Source organism: Choloepus didactylus, chromosome 16 (genome assembly GCF_015220235.1).
Source record: "Choloepus didactylus isolate mChoDid1 chromosome 16, mChoDid1.pri, whole genome shotgun sequence".
NCBI lineage: Eukaryota > Metazoa > Chordata > Mammalia > Pilosa > Megalonychidae > Choloepus > Choloepus didactylus.
Window position 1 is genome coordinate 53,697,017 of NC_051322.1, and position 19,347 is coordinate 53,716,363.

The following is a 19,347-nucleotide window of genomic DNA, read 5'->3' on the forward strand; positions in this document are numbered from 1 at the left end:
ACTGCTGTCAGAGGTAAAACATGCCCATATGTTAAAAAAAACCAGTCATGTCAGTTCAGAGAGGCATATGAAAGTAGTTGAAATTACGGTAATGCTAAAAACACAAATTAAAAATGGGCACTAGGTCATGTGCAAACATGTGACACATATTTTTATCACCTACAGAATCACTGAGTCCTGTCAAGGCAAAAATTTTATAAACATTTAGATGGTTCATTGTATAACTAGGCACAGAGATAAAGTCCAACCTAATCAGCCTGAGAACTTACTTCCATATTTTTCTAATGAATGTGCCTAACACTACTTGTATTCTTTGCTGCAACCATGTCTTAACTAGTATAAATGGTCTTAATTCTGCATAAAGTTTTGCCGAAATTCTAATGAAACAAAATTTACCTCAAATGCAGGTTATAAGAAATACAGCTATTAAAATTTTAAACTTTTGCTTCTTCTTAAAAGAAGACTCAAAGATTTTCAGGAGAAGAAAATTTAAAAAATGAGTCAGTTATATTAAAAATAACTGGATGGACAATTGGAGGGGCAAGATGGTGGAGTGGTGAGGTCTAGGTTGTAGTTACTCCTCTGGGACAGTTGGTAGAAAGCCAGGAAGTGTGTGGACCGGACACCGCAGAGGAATTTGAGATTGGACAAACTTCATACAACACTCAGGAACCTGTGGAACAGCTGAGATCAGCGAAATCTGTACGTTCTTGAGGCCAGGGGGCCCACGCCCCTTTCCTGCCAGGCACAATCCTGAGGGAAGAGGGGCTGTTGGTGCTGGGAACCAGGAGGGAGAACAAAAGCTGCAACCACAGATAAACTGAGAGCAGACACCAGAAAATCTGGGAGCAGTCAGCCCAGCAGAGAGGAGATAGGGCTAGCAAAACAGCAAAAAAAAAAAAGAAAACAAAATAAAAACAGACTTTTTGAAGTCAGGTGAACATAATACAGAGAAGGGCAGGACTCAAACAGAATCAGACACATATGAAAATCCAGGGAGGGAGAGCCCTTGTTTGAAAAGCCAGCTTCTCTGCTTTCTTGATTGATCCTTAATCTCCCTCAACTCCTGGTATTTTAGCATTTCAATAGCCCGTTAGATCTGCAAGGACTGTAAATAGTCCATACTGGGCCCTTCCTTTTTTTTTTTTTTTTTTTTTTTGAAGTTTTTTTGAAGTTTTTTTTCCTCTACAGAAAGTCTCAAAGACTTGCAATTTGAGCCCAGGCAAGAGCAGAGCTAAGATACCTCTGAGAGACAAAGCAATAAGTCTAGTGGAAGAGAAAATTTGCTAAACACCATAACATCTCAGCCCTTTTGGTAACTCAGATCCCAGGGGTTGGAATCCATTAGCTAGCTTCAGTCAGCCATGCCCCTGACAGGGTCAGGGTCACCTGGAGATCAAAAGGCTCCATGCTTCCTTACACTGCTGGGAGAACTGTGGGCTGGCAAGTGCCACCTGCTGGATAGCATAGGAGAAGCACAGAGTCTAAAGGCCTCACAGGAGGTTCTCATTTTCAAAGCAACTCTGTACCTTCCTCCTGAAATCTGGGTCTCTCTGGACTAGGAAAACCTGACTGGGGCTGACCATATCTGAGGAGATCACCACACAAAAAGGCTACATAAAAAAAAAAAAAAAGGCTACATAGAGGCAGGGCAAGAAATAGAAAAACAAGAGGTGAAAAACTCTGATCAACTAAACAGAATCTAGGTTAAATGTCCAGAATAAGCTGAATTAAACACCAAAGTTTAGAGAACAAAGCCAACCAACAAGAAAATCCTAGGTAAAAGAGTGAAAACAAGCTCCAGAATAAACTAATCAAGAGAGTCAGATGCCTAGACAGCTAAGATAATGCACCATACTAGGAAACATGAAAATATGGACCAGCCAAAGGAACAAACTAATAGTTCAACTGAAATACAGGAGTTGAAGCAATTATTGCTAAATCAATTCAATGAACTGAAGGAAGAACTAATTGGAGATGTTCAAACAAATCTAAATCAATTCAAAAATCAAGTCAATGAACTGAGGAAAGACATAGCAAAATAGATGAAGGATATAAGAAGGACACTGGAGGACCATAAGGAAGAATTCACAAGCGTGAAAAAACAAATGACAGAACTTATGGGAATGAAGGGCATAATGGAGGAGATGAAAAAGACAATGGCAGGATACAACAGTAGATTTGAACAGACAGAAGAAAGGATCAGTGAATTGGAAGACCAGACATCTGAATTCACACACATGAAGGAACAGATGGTGAAAAGAATGGAAAAATATGAGCAGGGTCTTGAGGAGCTGAGTGACAACATGAAATGCACAAACGTATGCGTTATGGGTGTCCCAGAGGGAGAAGAGAGGGGGAAAGGGGCAGAAAGAATAATAGAAGAAATAATCACTGAAAATTTCCCAACTCTTATGAAAGACAGAAAATTAGAGATTCAAAAAGTACACCACACCCCAAACATAATAGATCCCAATAGATGTACTCCAAGACCCTTACTGATCAGATTGTCCAATGTCAAAGACAAAGAGAGAATTCTGAAAGCAGCAAGAGAAAAGCAATCCATCACATACAAGGGAAGCTCGATAAGACAATGCACAGATTTCTTTGCAAAAACCATGGAGGCAAGAAGACAGTGGTATGATATATTTAACATATCGAAAGAGAAAAACTGCCAACCAAGAATTCTATATCCAACAAAACTGTCCTTCAAAAATGAGGGAGAGATTAAAATATTTTCAGACAAACAGATACTGAGAGAGTTAGTGAATACGAGACTGATGCTACAGAAAATAATATTGGGTGTGCTAAAGGCTGATAGGAAAAGACAGTAAAAAGAGGTTTGGAGAAGAGTGTAGAAATGAAGATTATCAGGAAGGTAAAAAGAGAGAGAGGAAAAAATAAGACATGACATATAAAATCCAAAAGACAAAATAATAGAAGAAAGTACTGCCCTTACAGTAATGACACTAAATGTTAATGGATTGAACCCCACAAAAAAAGACATAGACTAGCAGAATGGATTAAAAAAAACAGGACCCATCTATATGCTGTCTACTAGAAACTCACGTTAGATCCAAGGACAAAAATAGGCTGAGCGTGAAAGGTTGGAAAAAGATATTTCATGAAAACAGCAACCACAAAAAAGTGGGAGTAGCTATATTAATATCAGACAAAGCAGACTTCAAAAGTAAAACAATTAAAACAGACAAAGAAGGACACTATATATTAATAAAACGGTCAATTCATCAAGAAAACATAACAATCATAAACATGTATGCACCAAGCCAGAGTGCCCTAAAATTCATGAGGCAGACACTGAGAACACTGAAAGGAGAAGTAGATAAATCGACAATAGTAGTTGGAGACTTAAAAACACCACTCTCATCAATGGACAGAACATCTACACAGAGGATCAACAAGGAAACAGAAACAGAGATGTTGAATTGTATGATAAATGAACTAGACTTGACAGACATTTATAGAACACTCCACTCCACAACAGCAGGATAGACATTATACTCAGGTGCTCATGGAACATTTTCAAAGGATAGACCACATACTGGGTCACAAAGCAAGCCTCAACAAATTTAAAAATATTGATATTATAAAAAACACTATCTTGGATCATAATGGAATGAAGTTGGAAATAAATAATAGGCAGAAGATTGTAAAATTCACAAATATACGGAGACAAAACAACACACTCTTAGAAAACCAGTGGGTAAAGGAAGAAATTACAAGAGAAATTAGTATATACCTCGAGGCAAGTGACAATGAAACCAAAACATATCAAAACTTATGGGATGCAGCAAAGATGGTGCTGAGAGGGAAATTTAGTGCCTTAAATGCCTATATTAGAAGAGAAGAGAGAGCAAAAATTGAGGAATCAACTGTCCACCTGGAAGAACTAGAGAAACAACAGCAAATAAACCCCAAAGCAAACAGAAGGAAAGAAATAACAAAGATCATAGCAGAAATAAATGAAACTGAGAACAGGAAAACAATAGAGAATCAACAAAACCAGAAGCTGCTTCTTCGAGAAAATCAACCCCTTGCTAGGCTAACAATTTAAAAACAAGAGAGAGAGAGAGAGAGAGAGAGAGAGAGAGAGAGCGAGCGAGCGCACGCGTGCAAGAGAGCAGATGCAAATAAATGCAATCCAAAACAGGAAAGGAAACGTAACTACTGACCCTGCAGAAATAAAGGAGATAATGAGAAGATACTATGAGCAACTATACACTAATAAACTGGACAACTTACACGAAATGGACAACTTCCTAGAAAAGCATAAACACCCAACATTGACCTGAGAAGAAAGAGGACCTCAACAAACCAATCATAAACAAAGAGATTGACTCAGTCATCAAAAAGCTCCCAAAGAAGAAAAGCCCAGGACCAGATGGTTTCACATGTGAATTCTACCAAGCCTTCAAGAAAGAATTAATACCAATACTGTTCAAACCCTTCAAAAAAATTGAAGAGGAGGGAAAGCTACCCAACTCATTCTATGAAGCCGACATCACCCTAATACCAAAATCAGACAAAGATACTACAAAAAAAGAGAAAATTATAGACTAATCTCTTTAATGAATATAGATGCAAAAATCCTCAACAAAATACTTGCAAATTGAATCCAGCAGCACATTAAAAGAATTATACACCAACACCGAGTGGGGTTTATTCCAAGTATGTAAGGCTGGTTCAACATTAGAAAATCAATTAATACACCACATCAATAAATCAAAGCAAAAGAATCACATGATCATCTCGATCAATGCAGAAAAGGCAATTGACAAAATTCAACATCCTTTCATGATGAAAACACTTCAAAGGATAGGAATAGAAGGGAATTTTCTCAATATGATAGAGGCAATATATGAAAAACCCAGAGCTAACATCGTACTCAATGGGAAGAGACCGAAAGCTTTCCCTCTAAGATCTGGAATGAGACAGGGATGCCCACTGTCACCATTGTTATTCAACATTATGATGGAAGTTCTAGCTAGAGCAATCAGGCAAGAAAAAGAAATAAAAGGCATCCAAATTGGAGAGGAAGAAGTAAAACTTTCACTGTTTGCAGATGACATGATTCTATATATAGAAAATCCAGAAAAATCTACCACAAAGTTATTAGAGCTAACCAATGAATACAGCAAAGTGGCAGGCTAAAAGATCAACATGCAAAAATCTGTAGTGTTCTTATACACAAGTAATGTGCAACAAGAGGAAGAAATTTAAAAAAAAAAATTCCATTTACAATAGCAACCAAAAGAATCAAGTATTTAGGAATAAACTTAATGAAGGCCACAAAAGACTTATACAAAGAAAATTACAAGAAACTGCTAAAAGAAATCGAACAGGACCTAAAAAAAATGGAAGAACATACCATGTTCATGGATTGGAAGACTAAATATAATTGTTAACTCTACCTAAACTGAATTATAGATTCAATGCAATACCAACTAAAATCCCAACAACTTACTTTGCAGAAATAGAAAACCAATAACCAAATTTATTTGGAAGGGCAAGGTGCCCCGAATAGCCAAAAATAACTTGAGAAAGAGGAATGAAGTGGGAGGTCTCACACTACCTGACTTTGAAGCATATTACAAAGCTACAGTGCTCAAAACAGCATGGTACTGACATAAGGACAGAGATACCAATGGAATCGAATTGAGTGTTCAGAAATACACCTCTCATTTACAGACAATTGATCTTTGATAAGGCAGTCAAGCCAACACAACTGGGACAGAGCAGTTTCTTCAGTAAATGGTGTTTGGAGAACTGGATATCCATTTCTAAAAGAATGAAAGAGGACTCCTACCTCACACCTTATACAAAAAGACCTAAACATAAGACCTAAGAACATAAGACTCTTAGAGAAAACATAGATCTTGTGATAGGACGTGGTTTCCTAGACCTTACACCCAAAGAACAAATAGACAAATGGGATCTCCTTAAAATCAAACACTTTTGTACATCAAAGGACTTTGTTAGAAAAGTAAAAAGGCAGCCTACATGATGGGAGACAATATTTGGAAACCACATATCAGATAAGGGTTTAATACCCCAAATATATAAAGCAATCCTACAACTCAACAACAGAAACACAAACAACTCAATTAAAAAAGAGGCAAAAGACATGGTACAAATGGCTCAAAAACATGTGAAAAATGCTCAACTCCACTGGCTATTAGGGAAATGCAAATCAAAACCACAAAGAGATATCATCTCACACCTACCAGAATAGCCATTATTCAAAAAAACAGGAAATTACAAGCGCTGGAGAAGATGTGGAGAGAGGCACACTTATGCATTGCTGGTGGGAATGTAGAATGATGCAACCACTCTGGAAGACAATGTGAAGGTTCCTCAGGAAGCTAAGCATAGATTTGCCATATGACCCAGCTATTCCATTGCTAGGTATATACTCAGAGGAACTGAAAGTTAAGACACAAATGGACATTTGTAAACCGATGTTTATTGCAGCATTATTCACGATTGTCAAGAGATGGGAGCAGCCCAAATGTCCATCAACGGACAACTGGATAAACAAACTGTGGTATACATACATGATGGAATATTATGCAGCTGTAAGACAGAACAAAGACATGGAACATATAATAACGTGGATGAACCTTGAGGACACTATGTTGAGTGAAGTAAGCCAGAAACAAAAGGGAAAATACTGTATGGTCTCACTAATATGAAATAATAATAATGAGCAAACTTTGAGAGCTAAAAGCTGATAACACAGGCTACCAGGAGATAGAAAGAGGGTAGAGATCAGACATTTGATGCTGAAGGACTACAGAAATGTTCAGCAGGATTGATTGTATAGATCCAGAAATAGCGTAATACTGTGTAATGCTAGCACAATATTGTAAGTACATGGAACAAAGATATCTGTGAGTAAAGCTGATAGCGGTGGGATAGGGGAATGTATGACACCAGAGGTAATGATAGATGATGATGACTGGGACTGTATAACTTGGCAAAAACTGGAGTGGCCAATGACTGTTGCTAAATGTACAAATATAAAAATGTTCTCACATGTGGGAGAACAAATGAATGTCAACCATCCAGTGTTGAAAAAGGGATGGTACTTGGGAAAAAACATACTCAAAGCAAACTAGTCTATGGTCAACAGTAGCATTCCGATATGCTGCCATTAAATGTAGCAAAGGCAATATACTAAAGTTAAATGTGTATGAGAGGGGGGATATAAGGGAGGGATATGGGATTCTTGACAGTGGTATTGTTTTCTGTCCTTACTATTATATTGTATTGTATGACATTTTCATTTTTCTTTTTATCTTTTTTATTATTCACCAAAAAAAAATTTTTTTTTCGTAATAATCAATATGTTCAACTGCTGACTGTGGTGATAAAGGTACAACTATGTGATGATGCTGTGAACAACTGATTGTACACTATGGATGGTTGTATGTTATGTGAATATATCTCTATAAGATTGTAGGAAAAAATATAAAGAGGTAAAAGTGCTGGAGAAAACATGGAGAGAGGGATGTACCTATTTACTGTTGATGAGGAGGCAGAATGGTATAGGTTTTCTGGAGGTCACTGTGGTGGCTCCACAAGAAGCTAAGTATGTGGGGTCATAAGCTCCTACAACCTCATTATGTATTTGGAAGATCCGAGAGCAGAGACATGAATGGACATTTGCACACTGGTGTTTATGGACGCAGTATTCATGAGTTGCAATGGGGGGAGGTGGCCTAAGGGTACACTGACTGAGGAACAGAATGGTCAACTGTGGTGTATGCATACAATGGAATACTGAGCAACTATGAGGAGTGAAGCTGTGAGACACGCAATGATGTGAATGGATCCGTAGAGAGCATTTTGAGTAAAGTACAACAGAAACCAAGGCAAACACTATAATGCTTCACCAATATGGACTAACTACAATGTCTAAACTCAGAACTGAATCTTAGAGCACAGCCTAACAGGGAAATAATTTTGTAATGGTCCCTAGACTGTAAGCTCTTACAGCAGTCAAGTCTATTCCTGAATTGTAATGGCTATCCCCAGACTCTGACATATTGATCCCTTGGTGTATAACCTGATTGGTCTCTGGAACATTGGGTATCTGCATGACACCTGAAACTCAGAGCTAGAGCTCGGCAGATATGAATGTCTGTATTAATGCATTCAGCAAGTGTTTAAAAAAAAAAAAAAAAGCTGAAATAGATCCCAGACCTCAATTAGAGATATGAATAAAGCAGATCTAGTTAAGACTAGAGCAAATTGGGCCAAAGGGTAAAGGTTGAAACTGACTGTTAAAACTTCAACTTCCATGTGAGACGGAGGGAAGAGATGTTTATTTGGGGTAGGATCTACAGTTTCTAAAAAATATAACTTCTACAGTCAGTTTGTTCAAACACTACAATTACATGGAACTTTGAATAGGAAGTGAGCTATGATAGGTCTGTATAGATTAGAATGAAATAGCAACACATCCTAAAGTAATTTGGGTGGAGAAAAAAAGTATATATTCGGGGCCCCCATGAAGAGCCGGGGGACGATGCAGAGGTGTTGGACTTCCTTACCTGGATTGTTGCTGATGTTCTCACCAATTGGGGACCGACGGCTTGATGTGCTGAGCCCTCTATCTTGGGGCTGGCCCCTATGAAGCTTATTGCTGCAAGGAGAGGCTAAACCTGCTTATGATTGTGCCTAAGAGTCTCCTGCTGAGTGCCTCTTTGTTGCTCAGATGTGCCCTCTCTAACTAAGCCACCTTGGCAGGTGATCTCGCTGCTCTCCCCCCTACATGGCACCTGACTCCCAGGGGTGTAAATCTCCCTGGCAATGCAGGATATGACTCCCGGGGATGAATCTGGACCCGGCATCATAGGATTGAGAACATCTCCTTGACCAAAAGGGGATGCAAAATGAAACGAAATAAAGCTTCAGTTGCTGAGAGATTTCAAATGGAGTTGACAGGTCACCCTGGTGGACATTCTTACGCACTACATAGATAACCATTTTTAGGTTTTAATATATTGGAATAGCCAGAAGTAAATACCTGAAACTACCAAACTCTAACCCAGTAGCCTTGACTCTTGAAGACAATTGTATAACAATGTAGCTTACAAGGGGTGACAATGTGATTGTGAAAGCCCTGTGGATCGCACTCCCTTTATCCAGTGTATGGATGGATGAATAGAAAAATGGGGACAAAATCTAAATGAAAAATAGGGTGGGATTTGGGGGTGGGGGTGTGTGGGTGGGGTGATTTGGGTGTTCTTTTTTTATTTTTATTTTTTATTCTTATTCTGATTCTTTCTGGTGTAACGAAAATGTTCAAAAATAGATTGGGGTGATGAATGCACAACTATAAGATGGTACTGTGAACAGATGATTGTACACCATGGATGATTGTATGGTATGTGAATATATCTCAATAAAACTGAATTTAAAAAAAAAGTAAAAAAAAATGGATGAAATGAGTGAATTTTATGATATATTAAATATACTTTAATAAAGGTATTAGAAAAAAAAAGAAATAAATAGATGGAGAATTTCTGGCACTTTCCCCTTTTCTGTTCATCACCCAAGATAAATACTGAAAGCAAAGGGTCACAAATTCTAATGCTTAAAAGGATCAGAAAAGGAAAGGTAAACTTATGCCCCTACGTCCAAGGTGGACAGTCACTGTTTGGATCACTTGTTGGAGCAACAACAAAAGGGTATACCTAGTGATTCCAGATATTCTAATTTTTCAAAGGAAGTGGAAATACAAATTTTTGTGAATTAAATTTTGGCACTACTGTATGAGTAAAGAAAATGCATTTTTAGGCCACTATTTTGTAAACTGAGCATTTATGTAAGATATATGTCACAACACAAAATTTTAAAATGCATATTAAAAGTAAATTTTGAAAAAGAATACCTATAAGAAAGAAATGGTATGATTTCTTTATTGCTTCCTATGAAAGCAGTAAGAAAACCCTAATGCGCCAAGAAAAGATTTCATAATGAATATGTTTAGCTTTCTTTGTGAGTCACAGAGCAAATAAATTGACAACTATTTCCCAGAAAGTGACTTCTTGGATCTTAGGTGTGAACTTAGATCTGAAGTGAGTTTCTGAACCCAAATGCCCACACTCCCAAGTAACAGTCAGAGACTAGAAAGATCCACCACCCAGCAGATATAATTACCTCAGGGGCCGACATTACTAATGACACTGGAATGCAAATCAGTGACTGAGCAAAGTTACCATGTTACTCTTATAATAAAATAATTATTTTAATATTGTATTTGAAATAATTTTAAACATCTGATCAATAAGATTATACACAAATATGGGAGTATGCAGCACTTGACAAAAAATAAAGCTAAGCATTTAAATATACAAAAACAACTTTGAGTATAGACCCCTCCTTAAAGTACTCTTAACATATACATAATTTATAGCCTTTTACCTATCAACTTACTGAAACAAAAATATGGCCAGTTTAAAACTTATCATAGTCTAGAATATGGCCATAATAGTCCCAATGGGAAGAACAGGATGAAGAGTAAAATATTTGAGGGTTCTTTTCCTTGAATTTTTTTTTTCCTAAGAAGTACAGCTTTTCCCCTTTTGTAAACCTTCTTGGAGGATTTAATCATTTTTTATGCATGTGTTTTTAATTACAGCTATTATTTTTCACCAGCCACATTCCACACAGGTGGGATTAAACAAAAACAAAACAAAACAAAACAAAAACAGAAAAAACAAAAAAAAAGGAGAGTTTGCTTTGCAAAACATCAGCTTCCTCCTCTGATAAATATACATAATGTGCTTATCATAGTGTATTAGAGCTAAGAACCCCAAAAGTGAGACGCTGATACTACTTTTAAGTACAGAATCCAAAATAGAGCCCTATTGTCAAGAATTTCTAATCACCAATTAGGATTTTTAAAATGCACCAAGATGTTTAAAACGTAGGGTAACTAAGATTTTAAGAGAGAGAACAATAAAAGCTCTAACTTACAAAAACTACCCTTCTTGGGATTTAAAACATTATAAAACAAAAAGTAACCTATTCCCTTTTGAAATGCTGTTTCTTGAAAATGTTTAATACAATTTCCTTTTTGGTTGGGTTGTGATTTTTCACTTCAATAAAACATACACCAGTTGCTCTGGAGTTCCAATACCATCTCTGACACCTTGCCCATTTCAGGCATACGCAGGATATTTCCTGTTTTATGATTCCATTTTCATTTTCATGTTATCAGTTTGAACTCAATGCCCCACCATTCTTTCCAATACTTTCCACCATTTCGATTTTTCCACAAGGAATTCAGCAGTTCCAATTTTAAGGTTTCTCTGGGAAGGATGCCCTCTCGTTTGGTATCGGAAACAGTACATGGTTATATGAACCAGAGAATAGCAACGGCAGGCACAAACTATTACCATTTGTCTCTGTTTTGGAAAAACTGGGACTCAGCCAACCAAAGTTATTGCAGGCCTTGTTCCATGGCTTCCCACCTTCAGCAACAGAAGGTGGCTGTCATAGTTAGCTAAGGAATTTCCAATTCTAAACACAAAATCTAACATTTTGGGACAAGGTCAGTATAGGATTAAATATATTTTTCTTGGGGTAAATAGTGACCTTTCCTTTCTTTCCCCTGCATCACAGTGTATAAAGGAAAGACACTTCACTTGTTAAAAATAGTTCGGCAAATAAAGCAGGTACCTATAGACAGCCCCCTTAACTTACTGTAATTAAATGCATAGGTAGGCAGGTACCTATTTTTGTGTAAACTGTTATCTCATAACCAATTTCAGAAGATAAAGCTGAATTACAGTAATTAAGAAAACCCTATGGGATAAGTAAGATTTAATAAAAGTCTGTAACTGTAAACAGTGGTCTTCTATATTGGTGATTATTTTCCAAAAATTGAAATTTCAGGACAGTGCAACGATGCTGTTTGTATCTTCTTTGGCAGTAAATTGTAAGGATGTGAATAGACAGTGGAGTGATCACTTCAGAAGGGCAAGATATAGAGCTCGAGAATATTTCATCTCCCTTTCCTGTTCCATACAGAATATCAAGTCCCTGAGGCAGACTCTCGTGATTCTTGGACGAAGCAACTGTTTGGTGGCTGTCAGACTGGATGTCCCAGAAGCAAGAAAGTTGTCTTTTAAGCCCTAAACAGAATAAAGGAAGAAACAATTTAAAATAAGGAATCTTTTATAAAGCAAGTATCTGTAATTCTGGTATTTAAGAGCCCACTGTCCTCTGGTCACTGGGTTAGGTGCTGGAGATGATATAATGATGAAGACTCAACCCTGTCCTCTAGCAGGCCACTTTTGTGGGGTAGGCAAATTGCCACCATACCTAGTTCATGACTGCATTCACTCATTCTGTCTCACCTGTTCCATGGCAATAGCATCTTAACGGATTACTCCATTTCTACGCTCTATTTCACTCCAATCTTTCCTATACATTGTAGTGTAGACATTCTTTCCTTAAGTCTTATATGAAACTTCTGGGAGCGAAGAGTGTTCATTATTTTGATTGTGGTGATGATTCCACAGACATATACATATGTAAAAACCTATCAAATCTTCAATGGCTTCACAGCAGCTACTTGAGAATGTACATGCTGAGAACCACGTTAACCACTTTTCACATATTATCTCTCTTCTTTCACACAACATTGCAACCAAATTATATAGGTGCTGTCTCCATTGGTCAAATGAGGAAACTGAGCTCAGACACGTAAAGCAATCTGTTCACGGTCACACAGCAACGTTGAACTGGAACTAAATTTCTAATTTGATATAAAGTGAGTATTCTTAATCACTGCTATATTATCTACCAAATCAGATATAAATTCATCACCCTGGCATTACTCCAGCCTTACTTTCTATTACTGCTTTACAAAGCATCTTAATTCTAGCCATACTGTTCCTCTACCAATAGGAGGAGATCTGCAAAGAAGCCATTCTAGGCCAATCTACTCATCCTTTAAGACCCATTTCAAACGCTATCTATTTTCTACCAGCTCCACCACCACCACCATCACCACCACCACCACAGAATTCTCACTGTGGCAACTACTTTACATAGTATTATAGTAATCTGAATATGAACCCACCACCACCACAACATCCCCACAAGACCATAAGCTTTCAGGGACAGGGACTATCATTTCTCAGTAAATGGCACAAAATAGATTATCAGTAATTTGTTGGATTGAATGTATTGGTTTAAAGTTGATCAGCCAGAGAGAACCGTGGACGGATGGTGGAATAAGAGGCTCCAGAATCAGTTCCCTCCACCAAAACAACTATTGAACTGGCAGGAACTGTCTGAATCAACTATTTTAAAACTCTAGAGTCTAGTGGAACACTGAAACATCCAGACAAGAGATGGAGGAAAAGGCTGGTAAAATGCAGTAAATACAGGTGAATTTCACCCTCTGTGCAGTGGCTACCATCCCCCAGTCACATGGCAGGCAGCAGTGGGGACTGCAATCTGGGCTCCTGGTGCAGCTCACTGGTGCCAGGATGGGCTATAACGACCTTGTCCTCCAAAATCCAGCAGTGCATGGTCTGATCATGGCCACTGTTTTTGATCAGCTACTTCCCATCATTGTGAGTCATCTGCAGGCAATCACTTTTCCAACCCCCTCAGGCAAAAGTGGCAAAGTAGTCTTAAAGAGGCAGTGCCTATTTTTATCTCCTCTTTTCTCTTTCCATTCCTCCTTCTGGAGCAAAAGAGTTTGAAAAAGTCACAGATCGACTGCTCCAACCCTCAACAACAACAACAAACACCAAGCAATCCCAGAGGAGTGTGAGAACTAGACTTCTAGAGTTATAACAACACAATACTCGGAATGTCCAGTTCTCAACAAAAAAATTACAAAACACACAAAGAAATGGGAAAGTATGGCTCACTCACAGGAAAAGGAATTTGCCAGAATTCCAGGCTCATACATTGGAATTATTAGACAAAGGCGTTAAATCAACTGCCTTAAACATGTTCAATAAGATAAAGGAATACAAAAACAGGGAAGTAAAGAATAAATTAGGAAAATGTCTGAACAAAATAAGAGATGGAAATTACAAAAAGGAACCAACGGAGGCGGGGCAAGATGGCAGACTGGTGAGCTGTATGTTTTAGTTACTCCTCCAGGAAAGTAGGTAGAAAGCCAGGAACTGCGTGGACTGGACACCACAGAGCAATCTGACTTTGGGCATACTTCATACAACACTCATGAAAACGTTGAACTGCTGAGATCAGCGAAATCTGTAAGTTTTTGCGGCCAGGGGACCCGCGCCCCTCTCTGCCAGGCTCAGTCCCGTGGGTGGAGGGGCTGTCAGCTCCGGGAAGGAGAAGGGAGAACTGCAGTGGCTGCTCTTATCGGAAACTCATTCTACTGATCCAGACTCCAAGCATAGATAGTCTGAGACCAGACACCAGAGAATCTGAGAGCAGCCAGCCCAGCAGAGAGGAGACAGGCATAGAAAAAAAAAAACAACACGAAAAACTCCAAAATAAAAGCAGAGGATTTTTGGAGTTCTGGTGAACACAGAAAGGGGAAGGGCGGAGCTCAGGCCCTAAGGCGCATATGCAAATCCCGAAGAAAAGCTGATCTCTCTGCCCTGTGGACCTTTCCTTAATGGCCCTGGTTGCTTTGTCTCTTAGCATTTCAATAACCCATTAGATCTCTGAGGAGGGCCCTTTTTTTTTTTTTTTTTTTTTAATCCTTTTTTCTTTTTCTAAAACAATTACTCTAAGAAGCCCAATACAGAAAGCTTCAGAGACTTTCAATTTGGGCACGTCAAGTCAAGAGCAAACTAAGAGAGCTCTGAGACAAAAGGCAATAATTCAGTGGCTGAGAAAATTCACTAAACACCACAACTTCCCAAGAAAAGGGGGGTGTCCGCTCACAGCCACCATCCTGGTGGACAGGAAACACTCCTGCCCATCGCCAGCCCCATAGCCCAGAACTGCCCCAGACAACCCAGTGTGACGGAAGTGCTTCAAATAACAGGCACACACCACAAAACTGGGCATGGACATTAGCCTTCCCTGCAACCTCAGCTGATTGTCCCAGAGTTGGGAAGGTGGAGCAGTGTGAATTAACAAAGCCCCATTCAGCCATTATTTGAGCAGACTGGGAGCCTCCCTACACAGCCCAGCAGCCCAGAACTGCGCTGGGGGGACGGCACTCACCTGTGACATAGCACAGTCATCCCTCAACAGAGGACCCGGGGTGCACAACCTGGAAGAGGGGCCCACTTGCAAGTCTCAGGAGCCATACGCCAATACCAAGGACTTGTGGGTCACTGGCAGAGACAAACTGTGGCAGGACTGAACTGAAGGATTAGACTATTGCAGCAGCTTTAAAACTCTAGGATCATCAGGGAGATTTGATTGTTAGCACCACCCCCCCTCCCCGACTGCCCAGAAACACGCCCCACATACACGGCAGGCAACACCAACTACACACGCAAGCTTGGTACACCAATTGGGCCCCACAAGACTCACTCCCCCACTCAAAAAAAAGGCTAAGCAGGGGAGAACTGTCTTGTGGAGAACAGGTGGCTCGTGGACGCCACCTGCTGGTTAGTTAGAGAAAGTGTACTCCACGAAGCTGTAGATCTGATAAATTAGAGATAAGGACTTCAATAGGTCTACAAACCCTAAAAGAACCCTATCAAGTTCAGCAAATGCCACGAGGCCAAAAACAACAGAAAATTATAAAGCATATGAAAAAACCAGACGATATGGATAACCCAAGCCCAAGCACCCAAATCAAAAGACCAGAAGAGACACAGCAACTAGAGCAGCTACTCAAAGAACTAAAGATGAACAATGAGACCATAGTACGGGATATGAAGGAAATCAAGAAGACTCTAGAAGAGCATAAAGAAGACATTGCAAGACTAAATAAAAAAATGGATGATCTTATGGAAATTAAAGAAACTGTTGACCAAATTAAAAAGATTCTGGACACTCATAGTACAAGACTAGAGGAAGTTGAACAACGAATCAGTGACCTGGAAGATGACAGAATGGAAAATGAAAGCATAAAAGAAAGAATGGGGAAAAAAATTGAAAAAATCGAAATGGACCTCAGGGATATGATAGATAATATGAAACGTCCAAATATAAGACTCATTGGTGTCCCAGAAGGGGAAGAAAAGGGTAAAGGTCTAGGAAGAGTATTCAAAGAAATTGTTAGGGAAAACTTCCCAAATCTTCTAAACAACATAAATACACAAATCATAAATGCTCAGCGAACTCCAAATAGAATAAATCCAAATAAACCCACTCCGAGACATATACTGATCACACTGTCAAACACAGAAGAGAAGGAGCAAGTTCTGAAAGCAGCAAGAGAAAAGCAATTCACCACATACAAAGGAAACAGCATAAGACTAAGTAGTGACTACTCAGCAGCCACCATGGAGGCGAGAAGGCAGTGGCACGATATATTTAAAATTCTGAGTGAGAAAAATTTCCAGCCAAGAATACTTTATCCAGCAAAGCTCTCCTTCAAATTTGAGGGAGAGCTTAAATTTTTCACAGACAAAGAAATGATGAGAGAATTTGCTAACAAGAGACCTGCCCTACTGGAGATAGTAAAGGGAGCCCTAGAGACAGAGAAACAAAGACAGGACAGAGAGACTTGGAGAAAGGTTCAGTACTAAAGAGGTTCGGTATGGGTACAATAAAGGATATTAATAGACAGAGGGGAAAAATATGGCAAACAAAAACCAAAGGATAAGATGGCCGATTCAAGAAATGCCTTCACGGTTATAAGGTTGAATGTAAATGGATTAAACTCCCCAATTAAAAGATATAGATTCGCAGAATGGATCAAAAAAAATGAACCATCAATATGCTGCATACAAGAGACTCATCTTAGACACAGGGACACTAAGAAACTGAAAGTGAAAGGATGGAAAAAAATATTTCATGCAAGCTACAGCCAAAAGAAAGCAGGTGTAGCAATATTAATCTCAGATAAAATAGACTTCAAATGCAGGGATGTTTTGAGAGACAAAGAAGGCCACTACATACTAATAAAAGGGGCAATTCAGCAAGAAGAAATAACAATCGTAAATGTCTATGCACCCAATCAAGGTGCCACAAAATACATGAGAGAAACACTGGCAAAACTAAAGGAAGCAATGGATGTTTCCACAATAATTGTGGGAGACTTCAACACATCACTCTCTCCTATAGATAGATCAACCAGACAGAAGACCAATAAGGAAATTGAAAACCTAAACAATCTGATAAATGAATTAGATTTAACAGACATATACAGGACATTACATCCCAAATCACCAGGATACACATACTTTTCTAGTGCTCACGGAACTTTCTCCAGAATAGATCATATGCTGGGTCATAAAACAAGCCTCAATAAATTTAAAAAGATTAAAATTATTCAAAGCACATTCTCTGCACAATGGAATACAATTAGAAGTCAATAACCATCAGAGACTTAGAAAATTCACAAATACCTGGAGGTTAAACAACACACTCCTAAACAATCAGTGGGTTAACGAAGAAATAGCAAGAGAAATTGCTAAATATATAGAGACGAATGAAAATGAGAACACAACATACCAAAACCTATGGGATGCAGCAAAAGCAGTGCTAAGGGGGAAATTTATAGCACTAAACGCATATATTAAAAAGGAAGAAAGAGCCTAAATCAAAGAACTAATGGATCAACTGAAGAACCTAGAAAATGAACAGCAAACCAATCCTAAACCAAGTACAAGAAAAGAAATAACAAGGATTAAAGCAGAAATAAATGACATAGAGAACAAAAAAACAATAGAGAGGATAAATATCACCAAAAGTTGGTTCTTTGAGAAGATCAACAAGATTGACAAGCCCCTAGCTAGACTGACAAAATCAAAAAGAGAGAAGACCCATATAAACAAAATAATGAATGAAAAAGGTGACATAACTGCAGATCCCGAAGAAATTAAAAAAATTATAAGACGATATTATGAACAACTGTATGGCAACAAACTGGACAATGTAGAAGAAATGGACAATTTCCTGGAAACATATGAACAACCTAGACTGACCAGAGAAGAAACAGAAGACCTCAACCAACCCATCACAAGCAAAGAGATCCAATCAGTCATCAAAAATCTTCCCACAAATAAATGCCCAGGGCCAGATGGCTTCACGGGGGAATTCTACCAAACTTTCCAGAAAGAACTGACACCAATCTTACTCAAACTCTTTCAAAACATTGAAAAAAATGGAACACTACCTAACTCATTTTATGAAGCTAACATCAATCTAATACCAAAACCAGGCAAAGATGCTACAAAAAAGGAAAACTACCGGCCAATCTCCCTAATGAATATAGATGCAAAAATCCTCAACAAAATACTTGCAAATCGAATCCAAAGACACATTAAAAAAATCATACACCATGACCAAGTGGGGTTCATTCCAGGCATGCAAGGATGGTTCAACATAAGAAAAACAATCAATGTATTACAACACATTAAAAACTCGAAAGGGAAAAATCAATTGATCATCTCAATAGATGCTACAAAAGCATTTGACAAAATCCAACATCCCTTTTGGATAACAACACTTCAAAAGGTAGGAATTGAAGGAAACTTCCTCAACATGATAAAGAGCATATATGAAAAACCCACAGCCAGCATAGTACTCAATGGTGAGAGACTGAAAGCCTTCCCTCTAAGATCAGGAACAAGACAAGGATGCCCGCTGTCACCACTGTTATTCAACATTGTGCTGGAAGTGCTAGCCAGGGCAATCCGGCAAGACAAAGAAATGAAAGGCATCCAAATTGGAAAAGAAGAAGTAAAACTGTCATTGTTTGCAGACGATATGATCTTATATCTAGAAAACCCTGAGAAATCGACGACACAGCTACTAGAGCTAATAAACAAATTTAGCAAAGTAGCGGGATACAAGATTAATGCACATAAGTCAGTAATGTTTCTATATGCTAGAAATGAACAAACTGAAGAGACACTCAAGAAAAAGATACCATTTTCAATAGCAACTAAAAAAATCAAGTACCTAGGAATAAACTTAACCAAAGATGTAAAAGACCTATACAAAGAAAACTACATAACTCTACTAAAAGAAATAGAAGGGGACCTTAAAAGATGGAAAAATATTCCATGTTCATGGATAGGAAGGCTAAATGTCATTAAGATGTCAATTCTACCAAAACTCATCTACAGATTCAATGCAATCCCAATCAAAATTCCAACAACCTACTTTGCAGACTTGGAAAAGCTAGTTATCAAATTTATTTGGAAAGGGAAGATGCCTCGAATTGCTAAAGACACTCTAAAA

The 19,347-nt window shown here is 38.4% G+C and overlaps 1 protein-coding gene across 2 annotated transcripts in view; it reads right to left on the reverse strand.

Moving 5' to 3' along the window:
• The window catches only part of TAF4B (TATA-box binding protein associated factor 4b), a 197,223-nt gene that overhangs the window by 17,218 nt on the left and 160,658 nt on the right, over positions 1-19,347 (reverse strand). Inside the window, exon 15 of one of the 2 annotated variants that reach the window (XM_037805603.1) lies at positions 10,311-12,167. The exons of the other annotated variant lie outside the window; for it this stretch is intronic. Coding sequence (XP_037661531.1) covers positions 12,000-12,167 — 168 coding nt within the window. The 3' untranslated portion in view covers positions 10,311-11,999. Of the gene's footprint in view, positions 1-10,310; positions 12,168-19,347 lie in introns of those variants that run through there. 2 annotated transcript variants of the gene reach the window in all.